Genomic DNA, 26163 nt, shown 5'->3' on the forward strand with positions numbered 1-26163 from the left:
TGGAAGACACAATGGAGATGATGGCATGTGGAAGCTGTGGTATGTCCATGATCCTGGAGGGGGGACCTGAAAAGAGTTTCGTCTGCATGAAGTGCCGCCTGATAGAGCTGATGGAACAGAAGATCCGAGGATTGGAGATGCAGGTGGAAACTCTGGTTGAGTTTAGAAGGGGGTTCAAGGGGATGATGGAGCAAAGACGTGAGGAGGCTGAAGGGAAAAGCTCAGACTTGCAGATGGAAGCAGGACCAAAGAACTCTGAGAGGAGACTGCTGGGTGAGGAAAGTGAACAGCGGAAGCATGTGACTAAGAAAACCAGAGGAAAAGAAGGGCTAGTGAAGGAGAAATAGAACTCAGGAACAGGTTTGTGGAGTTGGAAAATGAAGCAGGTGGTCACTGAAGGTGAGAGGGCAAGGAAGAAGAGAAGAGCAGCTAGTCCTATAGGAAGAGGGGAAGAGTCAATGGAGATAACACCACCAAATATGAGCCCCAGGAGGATACGGGATGGGTTGCATAGGATTGCAAGGAAGAATAGGAATCAAGAGGACTTGCAGCCAGAGTGAACAGGGGATAGACCAGAGAATCACACCATCACCAGGAAAAGGCAGATCTACGTGACTGGGGACTCCTTACTGAGAAGGATATACAGGCCTGTAACCAGAGCTGATCCAGAGAACAGAAGGGGGTGCTGTCTGCTGGGTGCTAAGATACGGGATGTGGACCTAAGGCTGAAGAGGATCCTAACGGGAGCAAGAAAGAATCCACTGATTGTCCCACTGAATGAGGGAGGCAACCTAATGACACAGGATGTGGAAAAAGCTAATGTACTCAATGCTTTTTTTGCCTCTGTCTTCACAAACAAGGTCAGCTCCCAGACTGCTGCACTGGGCAGCACAGCATGGGGAGGAGGTGACCAGCCCTCTGTGGAGAAAGAAGTGGCTCAAGACTATTTAGAAAAGCTGGACGAGCACAAATCCATGGGGCCGGATGCAATGCATCCGAGAGTGCTAAAGGAGTTGGCGGATGTGATTGCAGAGCCATTGGCCATTATCTTGGAAAACTCATGGCGATCGGGGGAGGTCCCAGACAACTGGAAAAAGGCTAACATAGTGCCCATCTTTTAAAAAAGGGAAGAAGGCGTTATCTGGGGAACTACAGGCCAGTAAGCCTCACCTCAGTCCCTGGAAAAATCATGGAGCAGGTCCTCAAGGAATCAATTCTGAAGCACTTGCATGAGAGGAAAGTGATCAGGAACAGTCAGCATGGATTCACCAAGGGCAAGTCATGCCTAACTAATCTAATTGCCTTCTATGATGAGATAACTGGCTCTGTGGATGAAGGGAAAGCAGTGGACATGTTATTCCTTGACTTTAGCAAAGCTTTTGACACGGTCTCCCATAGTATTCTTGCCAGTAAATTAAAGAAGTATGTCCTGGATGAATGGACTATAAGGTGGATAGATCGTCGGGCTCAACAGGTAGTGATCAATGGCTCCATGTCTAGCTGGCTGCCGGTATCAAGTGGAGTGCCCCAAGGGTCGGTCCTGGGGTGGTTTTGTTCAATATCTTCATTAATGATCTGGAGGATGGCGTGGATTGCACCCTCAGCAAGTTTGCAGATGACACTAAACTGGGAGGAGAGGTAGATACGCTGGAGGGTAGGGATAGGATACAGAGGGACCTAGACAAATTGGTGGATTGGGCCAAAAGAAATCCGATGAGGTTCAACAAGGACAAGTGCAGAGTCCTGCACTTAGGATGGAAGAATCCCATGCACCGCTACAGACTAGGAACCAAATGGCTAGGCAGCAGTTCTGCAGAAAAGGACCTAGGGGTTACAGCAGACGAGAAGCTGGATAGGAGTCAACAGTGTGCCCTTGTTGCCAAGAAGGCCAATGGCATTTTGGGATGTATAAGTAGGGGCATAGCGAGCAGATCGAGGGACGTGATCGTTCCCCTCTATTCGACATTGGTGAGGCCTCATCTGGAGTACTGTGTCCAGTTTTGGGCCCCACACTACAAGAAGGATGTGGATAAATTGGAGAGAGTCCAGCGAAGGGCAACAAAAATGATTAGGGGTCTAGAACACATGACTTATGAGGAGAGGCTGAGGGAGCTGGGATTGTTTAGCCTGCAGAAGAGAAGAATGAGGGGGGATTTGATAGCTGCTTTCAACTACCTGAAAGGGGGTTCCAAAGAGGATGGCTCTAGACTGTTCTCAATGGTAGCAGATGACAGAACGAGGAGTAATGGTCTCAAGTTGCAGTGGGGGAGGTTTAGATTGGATATTCGGAAAAACTTTTTCACTAAGAGGGTGGTTAAACACTGGAATGCGTTACCTAGGGAGGTGGTGGAATCTCCTTCCTTAGAGGTTTTTAAGGTCAGGCTTGACAAAGCCCTGGCTGGGATGATTTAACTGGGAATTGGTCCTGCTTCGAGCACGGGGGTTGGACTAGATGACCTTCAGGGGTCCCTTCCAACCCTGATATTCTATGATTCTACTGATGCATGAAGTGAAACCAGATATTATAGGGATAACAGAAACATGGTGGAATAGGAGTCATGACTGGACTACAGGTATTGAAGGGTATGTGCTGTTTAGGAAAGACGGAAATAAAGGCAAAGGTGGTGGAGTAGCATTGTATATCAATGATGAGATAGACGGTAAAGAAATCAGAAGTGATGGAAAGGATAAGACAGAATCTGTCTGGGCAAAAATCACATTGTGGAAGAAAGCTACTAGAGCCTGCCCTGGGATAGTGCTTGGGGTGTGCTACAGACAGCCAGGATCTAATTTGGATATGGATAGAGACCTCTTTAATGTTTTTAATGAAGTAAATACTAATGGGAATTATGTGATCAATGGAAACTTTAACTTCCCAGATATAGACTGGAGGACAAGTACTAGGCTCAGATTTTCCTGAATGCAGTAGCTGATGGATTCTTTCACCAAGTAGTTGCTGAACCAACAGAGGGGATGCCATTTTAGATTTGGTTTTGGTGAGTAGTGAGGACCTCATAGAAGAAATGGTTGTAGGGGACAACCTTGGTTTGAGCAATCATGAGCTAATTCAGTTGAAACAAAATGAAAGGATAAACAAAAACAGATCTGTGACTAGGATTTTTGATTTCAAAAGGGCTAACTTTAAAAAATCAAGGAAATTAGTTAGGGAAGTGGATTGGACTGAAGAACTTGTGTATTTAAAGGCAGAGAAGGCCTGGAATTATTTCAAATCAAAGTTGCAGAAACTATTGGAAGCCTGCATCCCAAGAAAGGGGAAAAAATTCATAGGCAGGAGTTGTAGACCAAGCATCTCAGAGAGGTGATTAAGGAAAAGCAGAAAGCATACAGGGAGTGGAAGATGGGAGGGATCAGCAAGGAAAGCTACCTTATTGAGGCCAGAACATGTAGGGATAAAGTGAGAAAGGTCAAAAGCCATGACAAGTTGGACCTTGCAAAGGGAATTAAAACCAATAGTAAAAGGTTCTATAGCCATATAAATAAGAATAAAACAAAGAAAGAAGTGGGACCGCTAAACACTGAGGATGGAGTGGCGGTTAAGGATAATCCAGGCATGGCCCAATATCTAAACAAATACTTTGCCTCAGTCTTTAATGAGGCTAATGAGGAGCTTAGGGATAATGGTAGGGCGACAAATGGGAATGAGGATATGGAGGTAGATATTACCACATCTGAGGTAGAAGCCAAACTCGAACAGCTTAATGGGACTAAATCGGGGGGCCCAGATAATCTTCATCCAAGAATATTAAAGGAACTGGCACATGAAATTGCAAACCCATTAGCAAGAATTTTTAATAAATCTGTAAACTCAGGGGTTGTACCATACGACTGGAGAATTGCTAACGTAGTTCCTATTTTTAGGAAAGGGAAAAAAAGTGATCCAGGTAACTACAGGCCTGATAGTTTGACATCTGTAGTATGCAAGGTCTTGAAAAAAAATTTGAGCGAGAAAGTAGTTAAGGACATTGAGGTCAATGGTAATTGGGACAAAATACAACATGGTTTTACAAAAGGTAGATCGTGCCAAACCAACCTGATCTCCTTCTTTGAGAAGATAACAGATTTTTTAGACAAAGGAAACGCAGTGGATCTAATTTACCTCAATTTCAGTAAGGCATTTGATATGGTTCCACATGGGGAATTATTAGCTAAATTGGAAAAGATGGGGATCAGTATGAAAATTGAAAGGTGGATAAGGAACTGGTTAAAGGGGAGACTACAAGGGGTCACACTGAAAGGTGAACTGTCAGACTGGAAGGAGATTACTAGTGGAGTTCCTCAGGAATCGGTTTTGGGACCAATCTTATTTAATCTTTTTATTACTGACCTTGGCACAAAAAGCGGGAATGTGCTAATAAAGTTTGCGGATGACACGAAGCTGGGAGGTATTGCCAATACAGAGATGGACCAGGATATCCTACAGGAAGATCTGGATGACCTTGTAAACTGGAGTAATAGTAATAGGATGAAATTTAATAGTGAAAAGTGCAAGGTCATGCATTTAGGGATTAATAACAAGAATTTTTGTTATAAATTGGGGATGCATCAATTAGAAGTAACGGAGGAGGAGAAGGACCTCGGAGTATTGGTTGACCACAGGATGACTATGAGCCGCCAATGTGATAAGGCCGTGAAAAAAGCTAATGCGGTCTTGGGATCCATCAGGTGAGGTATTTCCAGTAGAGATAAGGAGGTGTTAGTACCATTATACAAGGCACTGGTGAGACCTCACCTGGAATACTGTGTGCAGTTCTGGTCTCCCATGTTTAAGAAGGATGAATTCAAACTGGAACAGGTACAGAGAAGGGCTACTAGGATGATCCGAGGAATGGAAAACCTGTCTTATGAAAGGAGACTCAAAGACCTTGGCTTGTTTAGCCTAACCAAAAGAAGACTGAGGGGAGATATGATTGCTATCTATAAATATATCAGAGAGATAAACACCATGGAGGGAGAAGAATTATTTAAGCTCAGTACCAATGTGGACACAAGAACAAATGGATATAAACTGGCCATCAGGAAGTTTAGACTTGAAATTAGATGAAGGTTTCTAACCATCAGAGGAGTGAAGTTCTGGAACAGCCTTCCAAGGGAAGCCGTGGGGGCAAAAGACATATCTGGCTTCAAGACTAAGCTTGATAAGTTTATGGAGGGGATGGTATGATGGGATAGCCTAATTTTGGCAATTAATTGATTTTTGACTACTAGCGGTAGATATGCCCAATGGTCTGTGATGGGATGTTAGATGGGTGGGATCTGAGTTACGACAGAGAATTCTTTCCTGGGTGTCTGGCTGGTGAGTGTTGCCCACATGCTCAGGGTTTAGCTGATCGCCATATTTGGAGTTGGGAAAGAATTTTCCTCCAGGGCAGATTGGCAGAGGCCCCAGGGAGTTTTCGCTTTCCGCTGAGGTGTGGGGCACGTGTCGCTTGCTGTAGGATTCTCTGGCACCTTGAAGTCTTTAAACCACAATTTGAGGACTTCAATAGCTCAGACATAGATTAGTTTGTTACAGGAATGGGTGAGCGAGATTCTGTGGCCTATGTTGTGCAGGAGGTCAGACTAGATGATCATAATGGTCCCTTCTGACCTTAAAGTCTATGATTCTATGAGTCTATTAGTAAATGGATCTTACCTCCATGAAGGAGTGGGGTCTTCCATGTAAGCCTCTCTGAGACCCAGCACTGCTTGGTTTGGTAGGATGAGGTGACCTGCCCAGGGGTTTTTTGGTGGTGCCCATGATTCTATGATTCAGTGCTGGGAGCAGTCCCAGAAGCAGCCCACAGAGCAGACGTGTGCTGGGAGCAGGGCTGCAGCAACCAGAGCCAGAGGGGCCAGAGAAGCAGCCCAGGGAGCTGGAGGCAGAGCAGCAGCAGCAGCTGTGCTGAGGCAGAGTGGTGGAGCTGAGGCTCGGGCTGGAGCAGTCTGGAGCCAGGTGCGGTGAGCAGCTGGGGAGAGCGAGGGGGACCCTGGGCAGCGGGCTCAGTGCAGGGAGACAGCCCAGCCAAGAGGCCTGGCAGGCCAGACTCGGAGTGGGATCGTAACCCCGACAGGGGTGCTGACACTGGGAAGAAGGGTCCTGCCACCTAAAGCCTGAGGGTGTGTGGCCACTGCCAGAGCAAGCGTCCGACCCGCAGCATCTCTGCAGCAAGGCCAGGGCCTGAGAAGGAAGACTGGGACGTGTGAGGAACAGACTGAACTTCCCTGACATCCCGGAGACGCTGGTTGTGGTGTCCCCATGCCAAAGAGCAGGGTGATGGGTTTTCCTTTAACATTTCCCAGTTTTTCCTTTTTTTTTTTTAATTGATTGCTGTTTAATAAATGGTATTTGCTTTGAACTGTAGGTAATGATCAGTGGGTCAGGGAAGTGTCCAGTGCAGAGAGAGCACTCCAGAGTGGGGACACCCTAGCCTCTATCCTAGGTGACCATGACAACATTGGGGGTCGAGCCCCCCAGGAATCCTGGGCCCAGCCTTGTTGGGGTTACGAGGACTCTGCCACACAGGAGAGTGGAAGGGGAGCCCTTGAGGTCAGGCAGGCTTCTGGGTACAGGGAGTGGGAGCGAGGACTCAGATCCTTTTGCTAGCCCACTTCACCGGGGTAGCGTGTAAGACAGAAAAGTTCCCCACAATAGCGGGACTATTCCCCCGCTTACATAATACAACCCTTGAGATGAATGAAACATAAAAAGCCTCTGATAACAAAAGGATCAAAGGAGTCTACTATACACCTGCGCCATCTACTGGATATCAACAGAAGTAGCAGAACAACTGAAAGACTAGTGATTAGTATTGTTCCTGTATATAGCTGCTGGCCCCTGGGCCTCGACACCGGTCGGTGTTAATTGCTCACTAGAGTGCATGTATATTTTGCACATGGTACAGGCTTCAAATATTTTATGTATATCAACTTGATCTATAAACCTACTAATTGCAGACCTAAGTGATTCTTGGTGAATTAAAAATCCTATTGACTGGCTAAGAGCAACCAAGTGCCCTGATTTGAAAAGTACTATCAAAAGTAGCACAGAAAAGAACCTAACATTAGCAAATGAGTGCTCCCTGAACTCAGTAAAAGTACTGTGCTAAGCAGTGTTGCCTAATGGGTAAAGCAACGGACTGTGACGTGGGAGACCTGGGTTTTATTCCTGGCTGGGCTATTGGCTTGCTGGGTGACCTTGTGAGACTGTGACTTCCCCCATCGCTAAAATAAGTATGGTGGCCCTGAGTCCTCTGTAAAGCACTTTGAGACCTGCCAATGAAAGAGCTCCTCAAAGAAATAGCGTTTCTTATTATTATGAAAAGGGGTTATCCTTTTTCAATTCCATCCCAGTAGCGGCCACAGCATTTATCAAATTAGTAAACAGAGCTTGTTAAATTGCCGCTTGAAAATCTAACAGGCACCTTGGCAAATTAATGATGCTGATTCACACTTCTACTCTCCCATGGCTGGACTGGCCCTGTAGAGATAACCAGAGTAAAAAGAACAACAAACATTTATCTTAGGGCTTGTTTACAAACAAACTGTCACCAGAATAACTCAAAGTAACTCACAGCTTTTGTTCTTTTGGGGCAATTTTGCATGTGGACATTCTTAGTTCAGCTGACGAGCGTCCTCCTTTTATTTAGTTTGTCAGTGGAAAAAAAACAAAAGATTTTAAATCTTATTTTTCCCCACTGACAAAACTAAATCCAAATAAGACACACACAGATTGAGCTAAGAGTGCGCACAGACAGAATCACGCGAAAATACAAAGGGGTGAATTACCCCATTTCATTATTTCCAGGCCAGTTTGCATGTAGACCAGCCCTCAGTCACTAAAGCCAGTTGACTGGACTCCAGTACACATGAGGAGCCAGCCTGGGAGTACGAAGAGGCCAGTTTTAGAGAGTCACTTTTCAGAGTACTGTACAAATCCACTTGGAAATGCTGCTCTGCGGGCACATTTAGCTAAAAGGGCCGCCGGCCACTGTGTAGAACGATATTCTCAGGGTAGCTACAAGTACAACATATTTTGCTACTCGTCTTTGTCTTGCATGATCTTGATCACAGATTTCAGCAGCAACTCACCTGCTCTCTAGGTGAGCGAAGTCCAACAGGTTGAACTCCCGGCAGTCTTGGCTATGGTAGATATTGTCCACATCCTAACAGACAGACAGGTTAGCATATTAGCCCAGAGAAATGCTGCAAGGCAGGATTACAGCGCAACATGGCGCTGGTCAGGACACATGCTGAGCGTCAGCTTCGAATGGTCTGCATTCGCCAGACATCACACCACAGGACATTCTTGACCTCCTCCTGGAAAGCTGACCCAGCACCCCTCGAAAGAGGGGAGTCCTCACCCGAGCAGGCTCGGGGGCAGCAGCAGAGCTATCAACCAGGCTGCACGAGCTCTCCACAATCACATCATCCAGAGCTGAATTTAACACTCATGGGAACATAGGAGAGAGAACAAAAACCGGGGCTATTTCAGAGCAAGAGAGCAGAGGTCCCAGAGTACGGCTGGATCACCTGCTGGGCTTTCTAGGAGAAGAGGAATTAGCAGAGAGAAGAGGTAGCTCTCTGCAGGGGACAAGACCATCCACTGACCCTCCTGAGTGGGGAAGCAGCCAGCAGTGAGAAGTTACAGCAAAGGAAGGGAAACCCATCCCTGATACACCCACTATCCCCACCAACCTCCCTCCAACATAAAAAAGTCACAGATCAGCCGCTTGGAGTCTGAAGAATGCGCCTGCCACAGACCAACCGTGTCGAGCTGGCCAACATGAGGGCATCTGATCTCTGTGAGGTTGGGCCCCTTTCTTTGTGGGCACCTGAATCTCTAAGAGAAGATCTGGCTGCTGAGGGAGACCTGGGTCAAGTGCTGGTGTCTAGGCATGAAGCTCTTTGGCCTTGGCCACAAAGAGGGAAGGCCTCAGACACTGATCATCATAAAACTCTTCAAGGCCCACTTGAGGCCTAGCCTGTGCCGTAAGCAGGGGTGCAAGGAAGCCGGTACGGGCCAGTACGGTGTACCAGTAAAAAGTGGCCACCGGTACCGGCCCGTACCCAGCTGACTTTAAAGCACTACCACAGAAGCGCTTTAACGTCATTGACACTCGCCACCGCTCTTTAAACCGCCGCTGGAGCCCTGGGCGGTGTGGGCCAGGCAGCGCAGATGGGCTGGCTGGGGAATGCTGACCCCCCAACCCCTGCCCCTTCCGCCAGAGGCACTGGACCCCAAACCAGTAAGTCCTGTGTTTTACTTTCACCCCTGGCCATAAGCCTCCTGGGCTGGGGCAGGGGGACGGTAGGAGTATGCCCAGTGACTGGGGGATTCATTTTAGGGACAGGGCCTTGCCAAGGATTGGGCCCAGCCATATCCCCACGACACGCAGGGCATTGCTGCTCTGAAAGCTGCCTGGACTGGCTGGAAGGATGAGAAGGAGAAGGAGATGTCTCTGAAGACGTTCCCAAAAAAGAAAGGCTGAAGCCTGAGGACTCCTCACTGCTGCCTGCTGGCCTCGAATGGCTCCTCCACACTTCAACCGATCTCACAGCACTGGGACACTTTCCCCTCATAGTCAGCCTCAGTTTCCCTTTGTTCAATTTCACCCCAAAGGCTTCACCCTCCGTCTTTAGTCAGCACGTTATGAAATACTGTGATGGAGTTCATTTAATCTCTTATCAAATCAACCCCTTCATCTGTTCTCTCATTTCGCTGAGCATCAGCTTGCTGCTAGCTGGATGGCCCAAAGTAGCTTGAAAACGGACACAGACCGCAAGGGGCAGGGCTGCCATCTTCCTCCTAGATGGAGGGCACTCAGCCCTAAATGCCATGCCACAGTTCTTTTATACCCAACATGTTGCCTTACAAAGCTGGGTCTAACCTGATTCTTCCTGATCACACCCAGCTCTTTTTCCATGGACCTCCCTGCCCACAAGGATCTGTTCCATGTAATTCTTCCCCAGAACTATTATGATGCATACAGCCAGGAGGGACCATTAGATCATCTACTTGGACCCCCGTGTAACACCCAGCTACCCCAGTATTGAGTCTTTGTGTTGGACTAAAGCACATCTTCCAGAGAGGCAGCCAGCCTGGAACTGAAGACATCAAGACATGGAGAGTTCACCGCATCCCTTGATAGTTTGGGCAACAGTTAAAAATCTCTCTTGGTTTCAATCTCACTTGCCTATTTTCTTCCTGGATTTCAGAGCCCTTTGAATTATTGTTCTTTCCACATTGCTGTTTGCAATGTCTTTAGTATCATCTCGAGTGGGGTGAAGGTTCCATGCTTCCAGACAGTTAACAAAGATGCTAAAAAGACGACCTCCCACGGATCTTGGCACCATGTCGTTAGGCACCTCCTCCCAGCTCCTTACAGGGAATTTACTGCTCTTCAGCCAGTTCCCAAGCCCCTGGACAGAGCTCACATCCCACCTAATATGAAGTTATTTTCAGGAGTTTTCATGAGATCCTCTCAAATGCTGTTATACAGCATTTTCATCTGCTTGGCTCCCTTTGTCCAGCTGTATCTCTCCAGTGCAAACAGTGCAATGTAATTTCCAATGCTGATTATTTAGTGACTGGTGTTGCTGCTGAGATTTCCTTGACAATCATGCAAGCACACTCCACTACAAGCGAAGGGGGCAAAATTTGCCTAAATTAAACAAAAATATAGCCCTCTCCCCCTTGTGCCCCCCAAAGGATAGCTTATAACCCACTGGAGACACAGCAGGTGTTGTTTCAGATAGGTACAAAACCCATCTGATAACTCCCCTAACATTATGACCTTAAAATGACCTGTTGAAATTGCTTCCATACAAGCTTACCCACTGGATCTCCTCTCTGAAGGTAAAGCTGTTGTAGTCACATAAAGCAGCATATGTCTCCGAAAACCCACCTACAAATGGAAGATTATATTGACAGAAACGTTAGCAGCAGCTCATGGAGGGAATGTAGAAAGAGAAAAAGGGACATTTGGGGAAGGATAGAAACTAATACAGTTTGGAATCCAGAAAAGAGAGGGCTAGAATTAAAAGTCCAATTAAACCCTCGCTTCTCCCAGCACAATGCTGAATCATGGATTGGGTGCCTCTCTGTTTGGTGCTGACTGACTCATTAATTACTTATCTTGATTCTTTCTTTCATTGTTATCTAATCTCTTTTACTGGACCAAGACATTATTTGTAATACACAAACTTCTCGGGCTAAAAGATTTTAAATCAGAATGTTTTGATCACAGAATTCCATTTACAAACTTTTTCTTATATAAATTATAGGAGAAAATATTGCAATATATATAAAAAAAAGATTGCAAAGCTAAGTCTGGAAAAGTTAGGAAATGCACAGGCAACATTAATGATGCCCCCTTGTGTGTAATCATGGGGTAACCTTTAATTACATGGTCACATACAATTTTTTCCCCACAGGAACCCTACCTCAGACACGCAACTGACTTCAGTGGGGCTACTCATGGGAATACAATATTTAGGGAAGTGTTTGCAGGACTGGTGCCAATGTCATGTAAATATTTTTCCCACCTTATGACAATGGCCAGAGCTACTCCAAATGGTCAGATTCCTGCCAAGGTTATGCACCGTGCCTAACGTGCAGATGGCTGCAGGCACTAGTGTTAGCTATCACTTATTTTCTTCCTGATGGAAGTTAATTGCTGTATAGCAAAGGTGGGATTTTTCCAAAAGCACTTTGCATTCCCCTAGCTCTGCTTCCACTGAAGTCAACAGAGCTTTTGAAAACTCCACCCCAAGCCACTAAGTCTCGCAACCCTTGGTGTGTGAGGGCTCTTCACAGTATTTCTCTTTTCTGTGATGTACGTGCACAAAGCACAGTCTGATTACCACAGGGTCCTTGGTTATTCTGCAGCATTTCCTCCAGGGAGTCTGTTATCCTTCGAATTCTCTCGAACAAACTGGGGGGATAGTTTTTGAGCAGTTTTCTATGAAAAATAATCCAGGGTAAGTAAAGAAATGGGGTGCTAGGTAGAAAACATTCTCAATCCTACATATTGGCTATATTGACTGGAAACAGGTGAGCTTACTCTATTAGGAACACTTCATATGAATTTACTTTGTAATCCTGCATACCCTTTATGCGTTCTTTTTTATAATCCCTAGCTCCTATCTAGCACTTTTCCATTAGCAGATCTCAAAGCACTTTACAGAGGAGAGCTGTATCATTATCCCCATTTTATAGTTGGGGAAACTGAGGCGCAGAGTGGTGAAGTGAGTTGCCCAAGATCACCCAACAGGCCAGTGGTGGAGCCAGGAATAGAACCGAGTCCAGGGCTCTGTCCACTAGCCCAACTGCCTTTGTACTAGAGGAACATTGTAACACACATACATTTGGCCCCAAATTTAAATTCTGTACAGTAACACCTCACTTAACGTTGTCCCGGTTAACACTGTTTCATTGTTACCTCGCTGATCAATTCGGGAACATACTCGTTTAAAGTTGCGCTATGCTCCCTTAGAACGTTGTTTGGCAGCCGCCTGCTTTGTCCACTGCTGGCAGGAAGAGCAGCCCGTTGCAGCGAGCTGCGGAGGCTTGGAACAGGGTGGACCAGCAGCCCCCCCTAGCAGCTCCCTGCTCCCCTAAGTTCCCTGTGGGGCAGCCGCCCAGCAGGCTAACAATTGCCGGGCACTTCAGCTGTCCCTCCCCACACCGCTGTGTGCTGCTCCTGCCCTCTGCCTGGGAGCCACTCCTGGGAGCCCCCTGCTTGCTGTGGAAGTTGGGAGGGGAAGGGTGCTAATGTCAGGGTGTCCCGCTCCCCCCTGCTCCTGCCCCCCCTGCTCCTTTAGCCCATCTCCACAGAGCCGGGGTTGGTTCAGGACAGGGCTCAGGACAGAGGGAGCTTGCTGGTAGCAGCTGCTATCTCAAGTGAGCTGTAGCTCACAAAATCTTATGCTCAGATAAATTTGTTAGTCTCTAAGGTGCCACAAGTACTCCTTTTCTTTTTATCTCAACTTGCTGATCTATTTAAAAGGGCAATGTACTTAGAGTGGTGTCAGCATACTTAAAGGGGCAATGCACGTCTCTCCCACATACACAGTACATGTCTCTGTCTTTCTCTGCCATGCTGTCTCCCCTCCCTCCATTCATGCTGCCTTGTAGAGTGTGAGGCTACATTAACAACAATGTGTTAATCCTTGAGGGCTCAGCTGAATGCTAGTTCATCATTTAGCAGTAAGGCATCCCCTGGGAAATAACCCACCCTCTTACTCCACCACTTCAACCAAGCTTCACAATCATCATTGCTGTGTACAAACATTTCCCTGGAACCTAACCCCCCCCCCTCATTTACATTAATTCTTTTAAGTGAATCCAATTTCCTCATCATTGTTTCGCTTAAAGTAGCATTTTTCAGGAACATAACTACAACGTTAAGCAAGGAGTTACTGTACAAGCAAATATAGGGTCGGGGAGCTCTCGGAGATCTCATCAGAGCTCCGCCAGCAACAAGGCAGGCTGTCCCATTATAACCACTAACCAAACGTTTCAGGAACAGCCTTACCCAGGGGAAGAGTCTGGAAAGACCTTCTTAAGCGACATGGTGACATGGCTGACCACCTGCTCCAAGTCGTCCAGCGACACAAGCCGGAAGGCGTAAGAGGCTGTATCTGTATCTATGACAACCTGAGGGGATGAGATGAATGACATTTGAGGCAGCAAGCAGAAAATACATTTCATAAAACCCCTCAGATGCTACCACAAAGGGAGCAAATGAGCGAAGCCGTGTGCTAAGATGGCGAGCTCTTGCTGTGCTAAATATCCCTAGTGTTATTACTTATAATTCTCAGACAAAGACTAAGTTTCAATGGCGCTAAGCTTGAGAAAAATTATCAGCAATTTGGCATAGAATATGTTACAGGTACTGTACGTGCTCTAAAACCAAAGTATTATAAACCCAGGAAATCCTAAGTTAAGGCTAAACTTAAAAGAAATGCAAACCAGTTAAGGGATAGAAATGTGCAACTGTGGCACCCAAACAACCTTAACTCTGCCCTGCTGTGACACCATGCAATAACCATTGGTTTGTGGTTCCGGATAAAATTGATTTTAAGACACACCTGACTTGATTTCCCCCCTCCTGGCTTCACTACTTGCAATCAGTGTTACCCTGTTACCAAAAGCATTAGGGTTAAATAAAAAGGTCAGGTACAGGGTGTCGCATTTATGAAAGGATCCATTTTTAGATTAAATGTTAACTCCTGACATAATTAATGGATTCACTAAATTCTGAGAAAATTCATTCCATGCTCAACAAGCCAGGGCTGTAATTTTGACAAGGATTTTTCATACACAACAAACTGGCTGAATCCTGGCTTTCAGTGGAGAACTCAACACAGTCTTAATAGTGAGATTCCAAATGGGGCCTCCATAACAAACTGTCAGAAATAAACTAGCAGCCATATCATCAGGAAATAAACAACTAAATCATCCTTATGCTACAGCAGTTTGGCAAATTTCTCATGAAAACGTACAAACCCAGGCACAAAAATCTTCTCACTCTGCCCCCATCCCTTGCCATGAGAATAAAGACAACAATTAATCATGCTTTATTGGCCCATCAGAATAACTCACTGGCCCCGCAGGGCAGGAGGATTTCACAAGACTGCACTAAATCCAATAAATTCACCTCTTGCTGCTCTCTGCAGGCCTCCAGACGCAGCTCCAGCACCTCACCCACCGGAGCAAACTCCAAAGGCAGGGGAAGTGCCTGGGAAATCCCCTGGAAAATGTAACCCCCGGAAGCCAGGAGCAAATCGCCCAAGCCAGTCTTCCTGTAGCTAATCTGTTTCAGAGGATTATTAGCTACATGAAAAACAAAGGAATACTTTGCACTTAATCTGGAAAAGCACAATTCTCAGAGGCCAGCCTTGCCAAAGTCTAGCTGCTCTGTGGACGCACGTTTCTGACAGATGACTAAAATATTTGTTCTTCACATGTCATCAAGGTAAGCATGATGAGTATTTTAAGCCTGGCAAATTCTCACCATAGCTTTGTAAGACAAGTCAATTGCTATTTTTCTGGGGGGTCACCAGGGGCAGTAGGCCAATAGCAGAGGGAGCAGAGCCTCTGAACTCTGAGATTGCATCTGAATTTTGTCCAGTAAATTCTTTGTGAAGCCACACGGGACCATTAGATCAACTAGTTTGACTCCTTGTGCTACACAGGCCACAAAATGTTACCCATTTACTCCTGTACCGAGTCCAATAACTCATGTTTGACTAACGTACTTCTTCTAGTTCTCATATACATTTCCAGTCCACCCAAGTCCTTCCTTCTTTTACTCCTGTGACCATCCTTTGCAAATCCTCTCTAGCAATGTCTTTGTTAATGATACATGTGATTCTTGTAATAGACTTCCCATTTCCCACTCCACAAACAAGGTTCTAGTGAAACACATAACCGGATTGCTGAAGGGACTGACTACGTAACTCCCAACAAACAGCAGCAACTTCTAGACTATGGTTATCCACAGCCGCAGCAACATTTACATCAATCACACAAATAGCAAACTGTGCTGGCTAACAGCGGCTGCGGTCTGACTGGGGCTTCATTCAAAGCATTCAGAATGGTGTTTTCTTATGTTGCCTGTTTTACAGGTCAGGCAACGTTCAGGTTTGCCAGATACATAATCTCCTCTGTAAGAGGCTTTACCAGGTTTTAACATACCCTCCAGCTAAATTTGGATTGGCCTGGATAATCTAGACACACATGACACACACCAAGACCCTGCAACACAGGAGAAGCTGTGGACGCAAGAAAAGATAACAACGTGAACTCTCTTATTTTCCTGCCAAACATTTTACACTGCCATGGACCTGCAACATGCACGAGCCCCTTTTGTTCTACTGAAGTTAGAGGTACAAATGGAGCTGAAGCTTTTCCAGTCCCACTGGAAAGTAGCATCACTCAGACAAACAAAGCCAGCCCTCTCTTTGCGACTCAGACCTCGCAGCTCACGGGTCTGTTCAGACTGATTCTAGATTTATATGGGCTGTACCCTGGCTCCTAGAGGCAAGGGTACTGGGAAATGTAAGGATAGCATTTCAGTAAGGGGCTTTGTTTGCCAGCCAATAAATAGGAATGAACATTTAGTCTAGATCTTAGAGCTCAGTTAATGTTACCAAAACAGAGTCACGGAGAGGCAGGAAACTACCCACAGCATCACAGTTGGCAAGAGACCTCAAGCCTACCCCAGCACCACTGTCTCTGTGTTCTGCGTTTGTCCAGCACCTGGTACCATGGGGTCCTGCCTCCCCAGCACTGAAGGAAGGCTGCTCCTCACTGGTGCTGCCAAGGGCTGCTCATGGGCAGGGACTGGCTCTTTTTGCAGCAGTGGGGAGAACGCTCTCTTGGGATGGATGTTTGCACCTTCCCATCCCTGGCTCTAGGGCGCTACTCAACTCACAGTGCTCTGGGACACCAGGGGAGGCGCTGGCCTGGGCAGACTCAGGTCCCTCCCCTGGGGAGGGCACCGGGCCAGTGCCAGATCTCCCCCTCTGCAGCAGCGCCTTCCATCTGCCCGGACTCGGGGCTTCCCCAGGAGGTCCCTGCCAGGCCAGGGTCTCTGGGGATGTCCCCATAAGATTGGATGGGGGGGGGTGTTCCAAGAGGATGGGTGCAGGAGAGTATCCTGGGGCTGTCCTGATGGGGGTGGGTGTCCCAGTAAGGTGGCTGGGGGAGAGTTGTCCTGACAGCCAGGGATGAGAGAGGGATGAGCTGTCCCGATGGGGGGGGATGGGCTGTCACTTTGGGTCCTGAGGGGTGGCCCCTGGCTGCACTCACCAGGCTGGGCTCCTGGATCACGATCTCTCTCACCTCCAGGAAGCTGAAGCTGCTCCACACCTGGGGAAAAAAGAGTCAGACCATGGCCAGGCCCCTGCCCAGCCCCCATGCAGGCTGTGACCCACACAGGCTGCCACCCACACGGGCTGCCAGGGGCCAAGTGTGGCACAGCGCCCCTGCTGCCCGACCTGCCGGAGTCCAACCCAGTCCTGCCCCTGCCAGCAGTGGGACATAAGCTACCCCCCACAGTCCTAAATCCATCCCAGCACCAGCCCACTCTCCCTGTTGGGCCCCCTGCACCCTGGCCCCCAACCCCAGCCTGACCCCCCTTCCAGTCACCTCAAACCGAACGCCTAATTCCCAGCCTGAGCTCCCTCCCCACTCACCCACCCCAACAGCACGGAGCCAGTCTCCCATGCAGGGTGGTGTGCTGGAGCCCAGGGCCCAGCTCCCAGAGGCACCCACCAATCCAGCTGCAGCTGATGGGCATGGTGGGTGCACCACACCCCGGAGTGTCAGTGTCCATGCCCCACCTTCCCTCTGGGACACCCCAAAAACCCCATCTCAGCAAGGGCAAGCAATGCTGAGCCCTTTCTGTTCCCTCAGCCAGCCAGCACCTCCTCCCCGGCCTTTGTGCCCCATCACAGAGAGAGGGCCAGAGACAATGCCAAGGAGCCACCAGAGCACACACCAGCCAGGAGCAGGTCTCCCCCCTCACACACACTTTGATAGCGGAGACATAGTGAACAGCATTGGCATGACCGGCTTTGCCTGTCACTGGCCGGCGAGCTGACCTAGGCGGTTCACACCACTCAGAGCTGTCACTCAGGCTGTAGCCATTTGCTTTCCATTATGCTCCCTGCTACACTTCCTCCGCGGGGGAAAGGCGATGGAGATTTCAGTGGGCGCATGGGAAACTTGGAAAGTTTAAAAAAGAAACTCGAGATCCTTCTTCAGCCCCTCTCTGCACACAATGCTCTGCGTGTGTTGTGCTCCAGGAACCTGGCCCCAGCTCCCCTCCCTTTGGACACAGGGGATTGTGTTTGCACGCCCCAGTCGCATATGAGTTTACGCCGAGTGCTCACAGATGCACCACCTGGCCAGGGCCCCCTTGTTTATACCCAGCTGCAGCTTCCGCAGGCACTTCCTCCTTGTCTGCTTTGCTTGACAGACAGCTAACTTTGCGGAGTTGCTCACTGCCACATTGTTAGCATGTGTCAGGCTGACAAGGAGAGCGACCGTCTCCCTCAGCTCCCATCTTCATGTGAGGCCAGCTGTGTTAGTGCCTAGAGTGGCTTCCCCTGCTGCCCCGCTCCTCCCTTTTAGCAGGAAAATTCTGGGGGCTCAATGGAGCTTTCACTGGGAAACCCTTATTGTGCTGGTGCAGTTGAAAGGGTGAGGCCGGGGTCTAAATCCTTGAACTTTCCTACTGAGAACTTGCCCTTGGGACTCCCGCTCTTCCTGCTGATGCAGCAGAGATCAGGAATGTCATGCAACTACAGGAGCAGTCAGTTCTACACAAAGCCCTGGGATCTGCAAGGGGCTGTAGTTCATGGGAGGGACAAGGCGGGAGCTGGGCATGGGGATGCTGGTTCTGGGAAGGGGCAAGGGATGAAGGGTGTTCACAGAGGGGCCAGGAGCAGGCTTGAGTGTGGGTTTGGCCCAGCTGAGCAATGAGGGTGAGATTTTTCCAGCCCATAATGCACTGCAAGACCAGCAATATCACTCATGCTCCTGGGCAAGGTTCAGCCGTTGGGGGCCTTTATGAGAAGCCTGCCTGGCTACTCAGGTAATGCGCTTGTGCAAAGTTCCCAGTGACTTCAACAGGCCTAGGCCAAAGCCCTTTGACACAATAACTGTTGCTACCAGCTTCTCCTGACCACTCATAACATCTCTAGTGGGGTCCCACGGGGCTCCGTCCTGGGTCTGGTATGAGTCACTATTTTCAACAATGACTTGGATAGCGGAGTGGAGTATGCTTTTATCATGAGCAGATGACACCAAGCTGGGAGGGGTTCCACACACTCTGGAGGACAGGATTCGAATTCAAAACGAGCTTGACAAGTTGGAAATTGTTCCCAATCATTCTCATATCCAGTGGAGTGCCCCAGGGGTCGGTCCTGGGGCTGGTTTTGTTCAACATCTTTATTAATGATCTGGAGGATGGTGTGGATTGCACCCTTAGCAAGTTTGCAGATGACACTAAGCTGGGGGAGAGGTAAATATGCTGGAGGGTAGGGATAGGGTCCAGAGTGACCTAAACAAATTGGAGGATTGGGCCAAAAGAAATCTGATGAGGTTCAGCAAGGACAAGTGCAGAGTCCTGCACTTAGGATGGAAGAATCCCATGCTCCGCTACAGGCTGGGGATCGACTAGCTAAGCAGCAGTTCCGCAGAAAAGGACCTGGGGATCACAGTGGATGAGAATCTGGATGAGACAACAGTGTGCCCTTGTTGCCAAGAAAGCCAGCGGCATATTGGGCCGTATTAGTAGGAGCATTGCCAGCAGATCAAGGGATGTGATTATTCCCTTCAATTCGGCACTGGTGAAGCCATACCTGGAGTATTGCATCCAGTTTTGGTCCCCCTGCTACAAAAAGGATGTGGACAAATTGGAGAGAGTCCAGCGGAGGGCAATGAAAATGATTAGGGGGCTGGGGCAAATGACTTACGAGGAGAGCTGAGGGAACTAGGGTTATTTAGTCTGCAGAAGAGAAGAGCGAGGGGGGATTTGATAGCAGCCTTCAACTACCTGAAGAGGGTTCGAAAGAGGATGGATCTAGACTGTTCTCAGTGGTGGCAGATGACAGAACAAGGAGTAATGGTCTCAAGTTGCAGTGGGGAAGGTTTAGGTTGGATATTAGGAAAAACTATTTCACTAGGAGGGTGGTGAAGCACTGGAATGGGTTACCTAGGGAGGTGGTGGAATCTCCATCCTCAGAGGTTTTTAAGGTCAGGCTCGACAAACCCATGGCTGGGATGATTTAGGTGGGGATTGGTCTTGCTTTGAGCAGGGGGTGGGACTAGGGGACCTCCTGAGGTCCCTTCCAACCCTGAGATTCTCTGAGTCTGTGACCTGGGTCAGAGACATCAAGGGTTCTGCAGGGAAATGCTAGGAACAGCCCAGCTTAGACCAAGGCTTCTATTGTGTTACTCCTAACAAAGCTAAGCCCCAGGGGGAGGGAGTTTGGACTGGACATGGACTGTGCATATTCCAGGTGCCTTCTCACCACACTCTGCCTGTGGGATTGAATGCTGACTGGGCTGTAGCTTGGAAAATTAGTACCTGCGCAGTTTCCTAGCTTTGGAAGAGGTTACCTGTCTCCCCAACTCCCCCCATGACCCCACTACTTCCCCACCCACCCCCACACTAGAGATCACCTTCCATCCATTTTGCTTTTAAAGGTCATATGCCAGATCCATGAGCTGCACTTTTCCCAGGAGCATTAAGCTTTTCATGTAACTACTGGTCAGTCAGCCTCACCTCAGTCCCTGGAAAACTCATGGAGCAGGTGCTCAAGGAATCAATTCTGAAGCACTTAGAGGAGAGGAAAGTGATCAGGAACAATCACCATGGATTCACCAAGGGCAAGTCATGCCTGACTAACCTAATTGCCTTCTATGATGAGATAACTGGCTCTGTGGAAGAGCGGAAAGCAGTGGACGTGCTATTCCTTGACTTTAGCAAAGCTTTTGACATGGTCTCCCACAGTATTCTTGCCAGCAAGTTAAAGAAGTATGGGCTGGATGAATGGACTATAAGGTGGATAGAAAGCTGGCTAGATCATCGGGCTCAACGGGTAGTGATCAATGGTTCTATGTCTAGTTGGCAGCCGGTATCAAGTGGAGTGCCCCAAGGGTCGGTCCTGGGGCCGGTTTTGTTCAATATCTTCATAAATGATCTGGAGGATGGTGTGGATTGCTCCCTCAGCAAGTTTGCAGATGACACTAAACTAGGAGGAGAAGTAGATACGCTGGAGGATAGGGATAGGATACAGAGGGACCTAGACAAATTGGAGGATTGGGCCAAAAGAAATCTGATGAGGTTTAACAAGGACAAGTGCAGAGTCCTGCACTTAGGATGGAAGAATCCCATGCACCGCTACAGACTAGGGACCGAATGGCTCGGCAGCCATTCTGCAGAAAAGGACCTAGGAGTTACGGTGGACGAGAAGCTGGATATGAGTCAACAGTGTGCCCTTGTTGCCAAGAAGGCCAATGGCATTTTGGGGTGTATAAGGATGGGCATTGCCAGCAGATCGAGGGACGTGATCGTTCCCCTCTATTCGACACTGGTGAGGCCTCATCTGGAGTACTGTGTCCAGTTTTGGGCCCCACACTACAAGAAGGATGTGGAAAAATTGGAAAGAGTCCAGCAGAGGGCAACAAAAATGATTAGGGGACTGGAACACATGAGTTATGAGGAGAGGCTGAGGGAACTGGGATTGTTTAGTCTGTGGAAGAGAAGAATGAGGGGGGATTTGATAGCTGCTTTCAACTACCTGAAAGGGGGTTCCAAAGAGGATGGATCTAGACTGTTCTCAGTGGTAGCAGATGACAGAACAAGGAGTAATGGTCTCAAGTTGCAGTGGGAGAGGTTTACGTTGGATATTATGAAAAACTTTTTCACTAGGAGGGTGGTGAAGCACTGGAATGGGTTACCTAGGGAGGTGGTAGAATCTCCTTCCTTAGAGGTTTTTAAGGTCAGGCTTGACAAAGCCCTGGCTAGGATGATTTAGTTGGGGATTGGTCCTGCTTTGAGCAGGGGGTTGGACTACCTCCTGAGGTCCCTTCCAACCCTGATATTCTATGATTCTATGTCAGTCTCCAAAGTGTTGCACGCAGAGAAAGCACTTACCCTGACCGGGAGCATCACCTGCAGCACATATGCCCTCCAGGGGGTTAAAACCTGCACAGGAGGGAAATCAGAGTCACAGCTATGATTACTGAAAGGGTAAGTGCTGTGCATTTATACTCCCTACCAACCCTGGAGGAGGAGTTCAGGGCACATAACTGTTTCCATTCTAGCCCCCTGCTTGGACATTTTTACCTTAGGAGGGTAAAATTACCGAGCATTAGGTGACATCAGAACAAATCTGTGGGCACATAATTAACCTGCAGAGCTGCTGCCCATCTGCGTGTCCAGCACATTTCAGAGACTCAAGCCTGGGAATTCTAGGCTCAGACCCAGAACACTGGGATGCAATTCCTGAGTTACCAGAACATACCAAGATGTTGTCTTCATACTTGGATTTGACCTGCAGCTGGACAGGCTTCACCAGGATTATTTCCTTCGGCCCCAGCAAGGCGGTGATGCTGTCTGAAAAGACAACACCCAATCAAACAAGCTGGCAGAGATAGGGAGGCTGATCAGCCTGTCAGTGGCCCATGTGAAAAAAACTGGGGTCTCCCCAAAGCGCCCTGTGAGATGCCATCTACGTCAGAGCCAGCACTAGCTAACCCCTGCTTTTCATTCTCAGCAGAGTCTGGCCAGCAACTGAATTCCCCATGCCCCTACAGGGGGCTCATGGAGGGGGTAACAGGAGGATAACATCTGGGGGTGCAGGTAAGAGAGACCGGGGTGAGATTTTCAAAACAGTCTAGGGGATTTAGACATGCTGATTTTAATGGATCTCAATCCCCTAAACCATTGTATCAATCTGAACCCTTTCTTCATGTCCTGCTGCCAGTCACATGGCATGGAAATACATTAATTCCCTTGTCACATGACAGCGGCTGGTATCCACTGATAGCAATGACTATCGTTACATCTTACCCTCCAAAACCAATAATAACCACCACAAATGGCTGACACACCTGAAGATGTCCGGGGGGGGGTCTGGGGAGATGGTCCGACCCAGGACACACAAGAGGATCATTCTGCCTCTTCTTGGACATCTATTAATAGCCTTCCAGCACTGAACCTCAAGGGCTTTCTGATCACACACCCACTTCTTGTTTTCAAACTCATGGAGATCTCAGGACTTGTCTACATGGGTCATTAGAATACGAGAAGCCCGGGTGAAGCTCTACAGAGCAATAGCTTGTCATGAAGTAATGTCCCACATGGACATTGCTGTTTGTCCCAGTGCACTACAGAACTGTTAGTACATTGTAGCAGTGTCCACACAGGCTGTTACTGCTCAGCAAGCTGGTGTGCTGTAGTCCCTCCCTGGCTTGCCAGGAGCTAACACCCTGGGTAGACAGCCCCTCAGGCTCACTCTGCATCTCAGACTTGCCGTAAACGTGCCTCTGTGAGGATTTTTTTTTCACTCCCAAAAGCTTTTCCCTTGCTGGTCACCCAAGTGCCATTTTGGACAGTGCTCAAGCACAGAATGTCATTGTAACATGGCAAGGATGCATTGCTTAGATATGTTGCCTGAGGACCCCTGACTCTCCTGGGAGCTTTGAGGCCTCCTTGTCTGGGGGCTATTTGTGAAATTACCTCCCACCTTTCTTGTGTCCAGTCGACCTCCTTCATCCCTGTATGTTCTTTGTAAGGAATCTTGCTCAGACCAACCAGGAGTTTGCTCCCGTTCAGTTTAAAGCCCTTTTCTTTGTCACACGGCAGATCACTACACAGTCTCTCATTGTGATCATTTTTCCCCAATTGCTAAATCGTCAACAATTATGTCCATTCCATCCAGATACGCGAAGATCGGGGACAAGATGCTTTGGCAACTTCAGATGCTGAGACAATCCCAGAGGGAGGTCACTACATCTACCCGAAGAGACATTGGCGGTGCAGAGTTTTGAGCTGTCTGGTCAGACCTTGGCTTACATCACAAAGAAAATGTTCTTGTGTAGACACATCTTCCTGTACCAATTGGCTGCACTCACATGAAACTCAGTTGATCACTGTGACCCTAATATTACCACAATGTCTGAATTAGCTTCTCCCCAGACATGTGGGGATCGGGGGAGAAGAGATCTCACCTCTCTGAGACCCTGGGCTTCTCTGGACCCTCCTTCCAGCCTTCCCCGCTCCCTCCCGGTCTCTCTTAACTGGCTGATTTCTCTTTGCCAGGAAAACTTGGAAGGGCTGCAGCTATGACAGACGCCATCTTGGCCAACACCAGAGATTGAACCAGGGGCCTCCACCCACATCCACAGGCTGAACTAGAGTGCCAGGCTCCCCGCCTGGGGGCTGACACAGACACACGCCCTCTGTGACCCGGCCCAGAGGGAGACCCATTGCACCCCTGCCTCATGGGGTACACAGCCAGCTCCTCCAGTGGCAGGAGCAGACATCAGACCTGGCTCTGTTCACAAGTTTTTTGTTCTGATCTGGCTGGCTTGCCGTTAGACTCCTGGCTGCTGGTCCCTGTTCTAGGTACATGGCTTGGTGGCTGTGGGGGAAGTGGAGTTTAAGCGTCTTGCTCTTGCTGGTCTAAGCTATGGCTCCTCCGGCTACTGACTGTCTGCAACCACGGCCTTTGTCTGTGCAGATCCGAAACCCCAGAGTGAGGGATGCTTTGTAGCTTCCGTTATCCGAGCACACTGCACAGACCCCTGCTGCCAGAAGCTCTGTGTGTGCCCTCCATTCCCCCCCCCCATACCACAATGCCCTATTCTCCTCCTATTCTCCCTTCCACCACATGCCCTCTATGTCCTCCCCCATGCCAGGGGCTGGGTGTGTCCCCATTCCACCTTTCCCCCATGCCAGGGGCTGTGTCCCCCATGGCCCGTCCCCCGTTCTCCCCCCTGCATACAAAGATCTCTGTGTGGCTCCCCAGTTCCTCTTTCCCCCAGCTCAGGGTTTTGTCACTCCCCCACCCCCACCCATCCTTCTCACCATTCATAATTCTTTTCTGTCTGCTAGGGAGATTAGGGTGTCAGTAATTTGCAAACTGGATACCATCAGATTAGGCCTGGATAGAGACTGGGAGTGATTGGGTCATTACAAAACCTAAACTTAATTTCCCCACTATTAATTTCTCCCTACTGTTACTCATACCTTCTTGTCAACTGTCTGTAATAGGCCACTCTCTTACCACTTCAAAAGTTATTTTTCTTCCCTTGGTACCCTGCTGTTAATTGATTTAACTCATTAGACTGACCTCACGCTTGGTAAAGCAACCCCCCATCCTTTCATGTATTTATACCTGCTCCTATATTTTCACTCCATGCATCCAATGAAGTGAGCTGTAGCTCAGGAAAGCTTATGCCCAAATAAATTTGTTAGTCTCTAAGGTGCCACAAGGACTCCTCTCCTCATAGTCTTTTTAAGATGAACAGGAACTAGGAGTCTGTAACTTACCAAGAAGGGCTGCTATCAACTAGCCCTTTGATCTGCACCCAATTACCCAGGGGGCAGCAGCAGAAGCTGGGTCTGCTACCTAGATGCCAGGGGCTCCGTGCGCCCCCTTGTGAACAGTTCGCCATTCCCCCTTCTCCCCAGATTCCCTAATCCCAGGGCCCTTCAGGCAGGCCTTGCCTTCATAACACCCCTCCCTGGCAGAGGCGGATTATAGTTTATGGGGCTCTGTATCAGAGCAAGTGGGGGCTTCTCCCCACCCCTTTGGCCTGCAGTCTCCCTCCCTCCCTCCACCCGGCGCTCCTGCCAGGGAGTGGGGTCAGAGCACGGGGGTTAGGGTTTATTACAGAAACGCAGTGCAAGTAATCCACGCCAACCCCAATCCAAGTCCACGTATCCCCAGCACATATAGCCTTTACCACCCCATGGCATCTACTTCGCAGATATAGCACATACCGTACTCCAGCCCCATCCACCTTCCCCCAGGACAGCTACCCCTGCCCTCCCAGCTGGAGTGCCATCCCACTCTTCTCAGGGGGAAGCCCCCAGCCTCTCACCAGGGGAGCACCCCTCACCCCCCAGTCCATTAGCCTTATCTCAGATAAGCCACAGGTGGCCCTGACACTGTTCCCCTGGCTCTCTGCCCTCTCCAGCCCTCACAGGCAGCTCCCTTTGCTGCTCCCTGGCCTTCAGCCCCGGCTCTCCAGCCTGGGGAGGTCAGCCAGCAAACTCCTCTTGCTGATCTTCTTCCTCGCTTCCCCCTGAACCTCCTACAGCTTCGGCAAGGGACCACCTCCCTCTGCAATCTTCCCTGATCCTTCAGAGCCCCAGGTGCTGCCCTGTCCCCTCAGCTGGCCAAACTGGGAGCAGCTGCATGGCACAGGGGCACTGGGCCTGGCTCATTTAAAGGGGCCAGCCACCCTGTGATGTCTAATTTTCCCCTTCCATTCTTCTGATTTTGGTGAGGACCAGTCGGGGTCTGCCCACAGATGCCGAGAAGATTCCCTGAAACTTTGGCCTGGATCAGATGAGGTGTTCAAAAGTTATCACGTTACAGACAGAGACCCTCACATGCTCAGTCAAATATTGG

At 48.8% G+C, this 26163-nt stretch overlaps 1 protein-coding gene across 7 annotated transcripts in view; it reads right to left on the bottom strand.

The window, feature by feature from the left end:
* CARMIL2 (capping protein regulator and myosin 1 linker 2) overlaps window positions 1-26163 on the bottom strand; it is a 139219-nt gene that overhangs the window by 112496 nt on the left and 560 nt on the right. For 6 of the 7 annotated variants that reach the window (XR_012664514.1, XM_075118251.1, XM_048816442.2 and 3 more), the window contains exons 2-8: window positions 22045-22136; window positions 21675-21725; window positions 16817-16876; window positions 13536-13657; window positions 11863-11960; window positions 10834-10904; window positions 8089-8162 (exon numbers count right to left, since the gene is read on the bottom strand). Coding sequence is in view for 6 of the 7 variants with exons in the window: in XM_075118251.1 (XP_074974352.1) it covers window positions 8089-8162; window positions 10834-10904; window positions 11863-11960; window positions 13536-13657; window positions 16817-16876; window positions 21675-21725; window positions 22045-22136 (568 nt within the window). In the remaining variant the exon portion in view is untranslated. The remainder of the gene's footprint in view (window positions 1-8088; window positions 8163-10833; window positions 10905-11862; window positions 11961-13535; window positions 13658-16816; window positions 16877-21674; window positions 21726-22044; window positions 22137-26163) is intronic. The other variant, XM_075118252.1, reaches the window with a different exon arrangement.

The sequence above is a fragment of the Caretta caretta genome, chromosome 12, assembly GCF_965140235.1.
Source record: "Caretta caretta isolate rCarCar2 chromosome 12, rCarCar1.hap1, whole genome shotgun sequence".
NCBI lineage: Eukaryota > Metazoa > Chordata > Testudines > Cheloniidae > Caretta > Caretta caretta.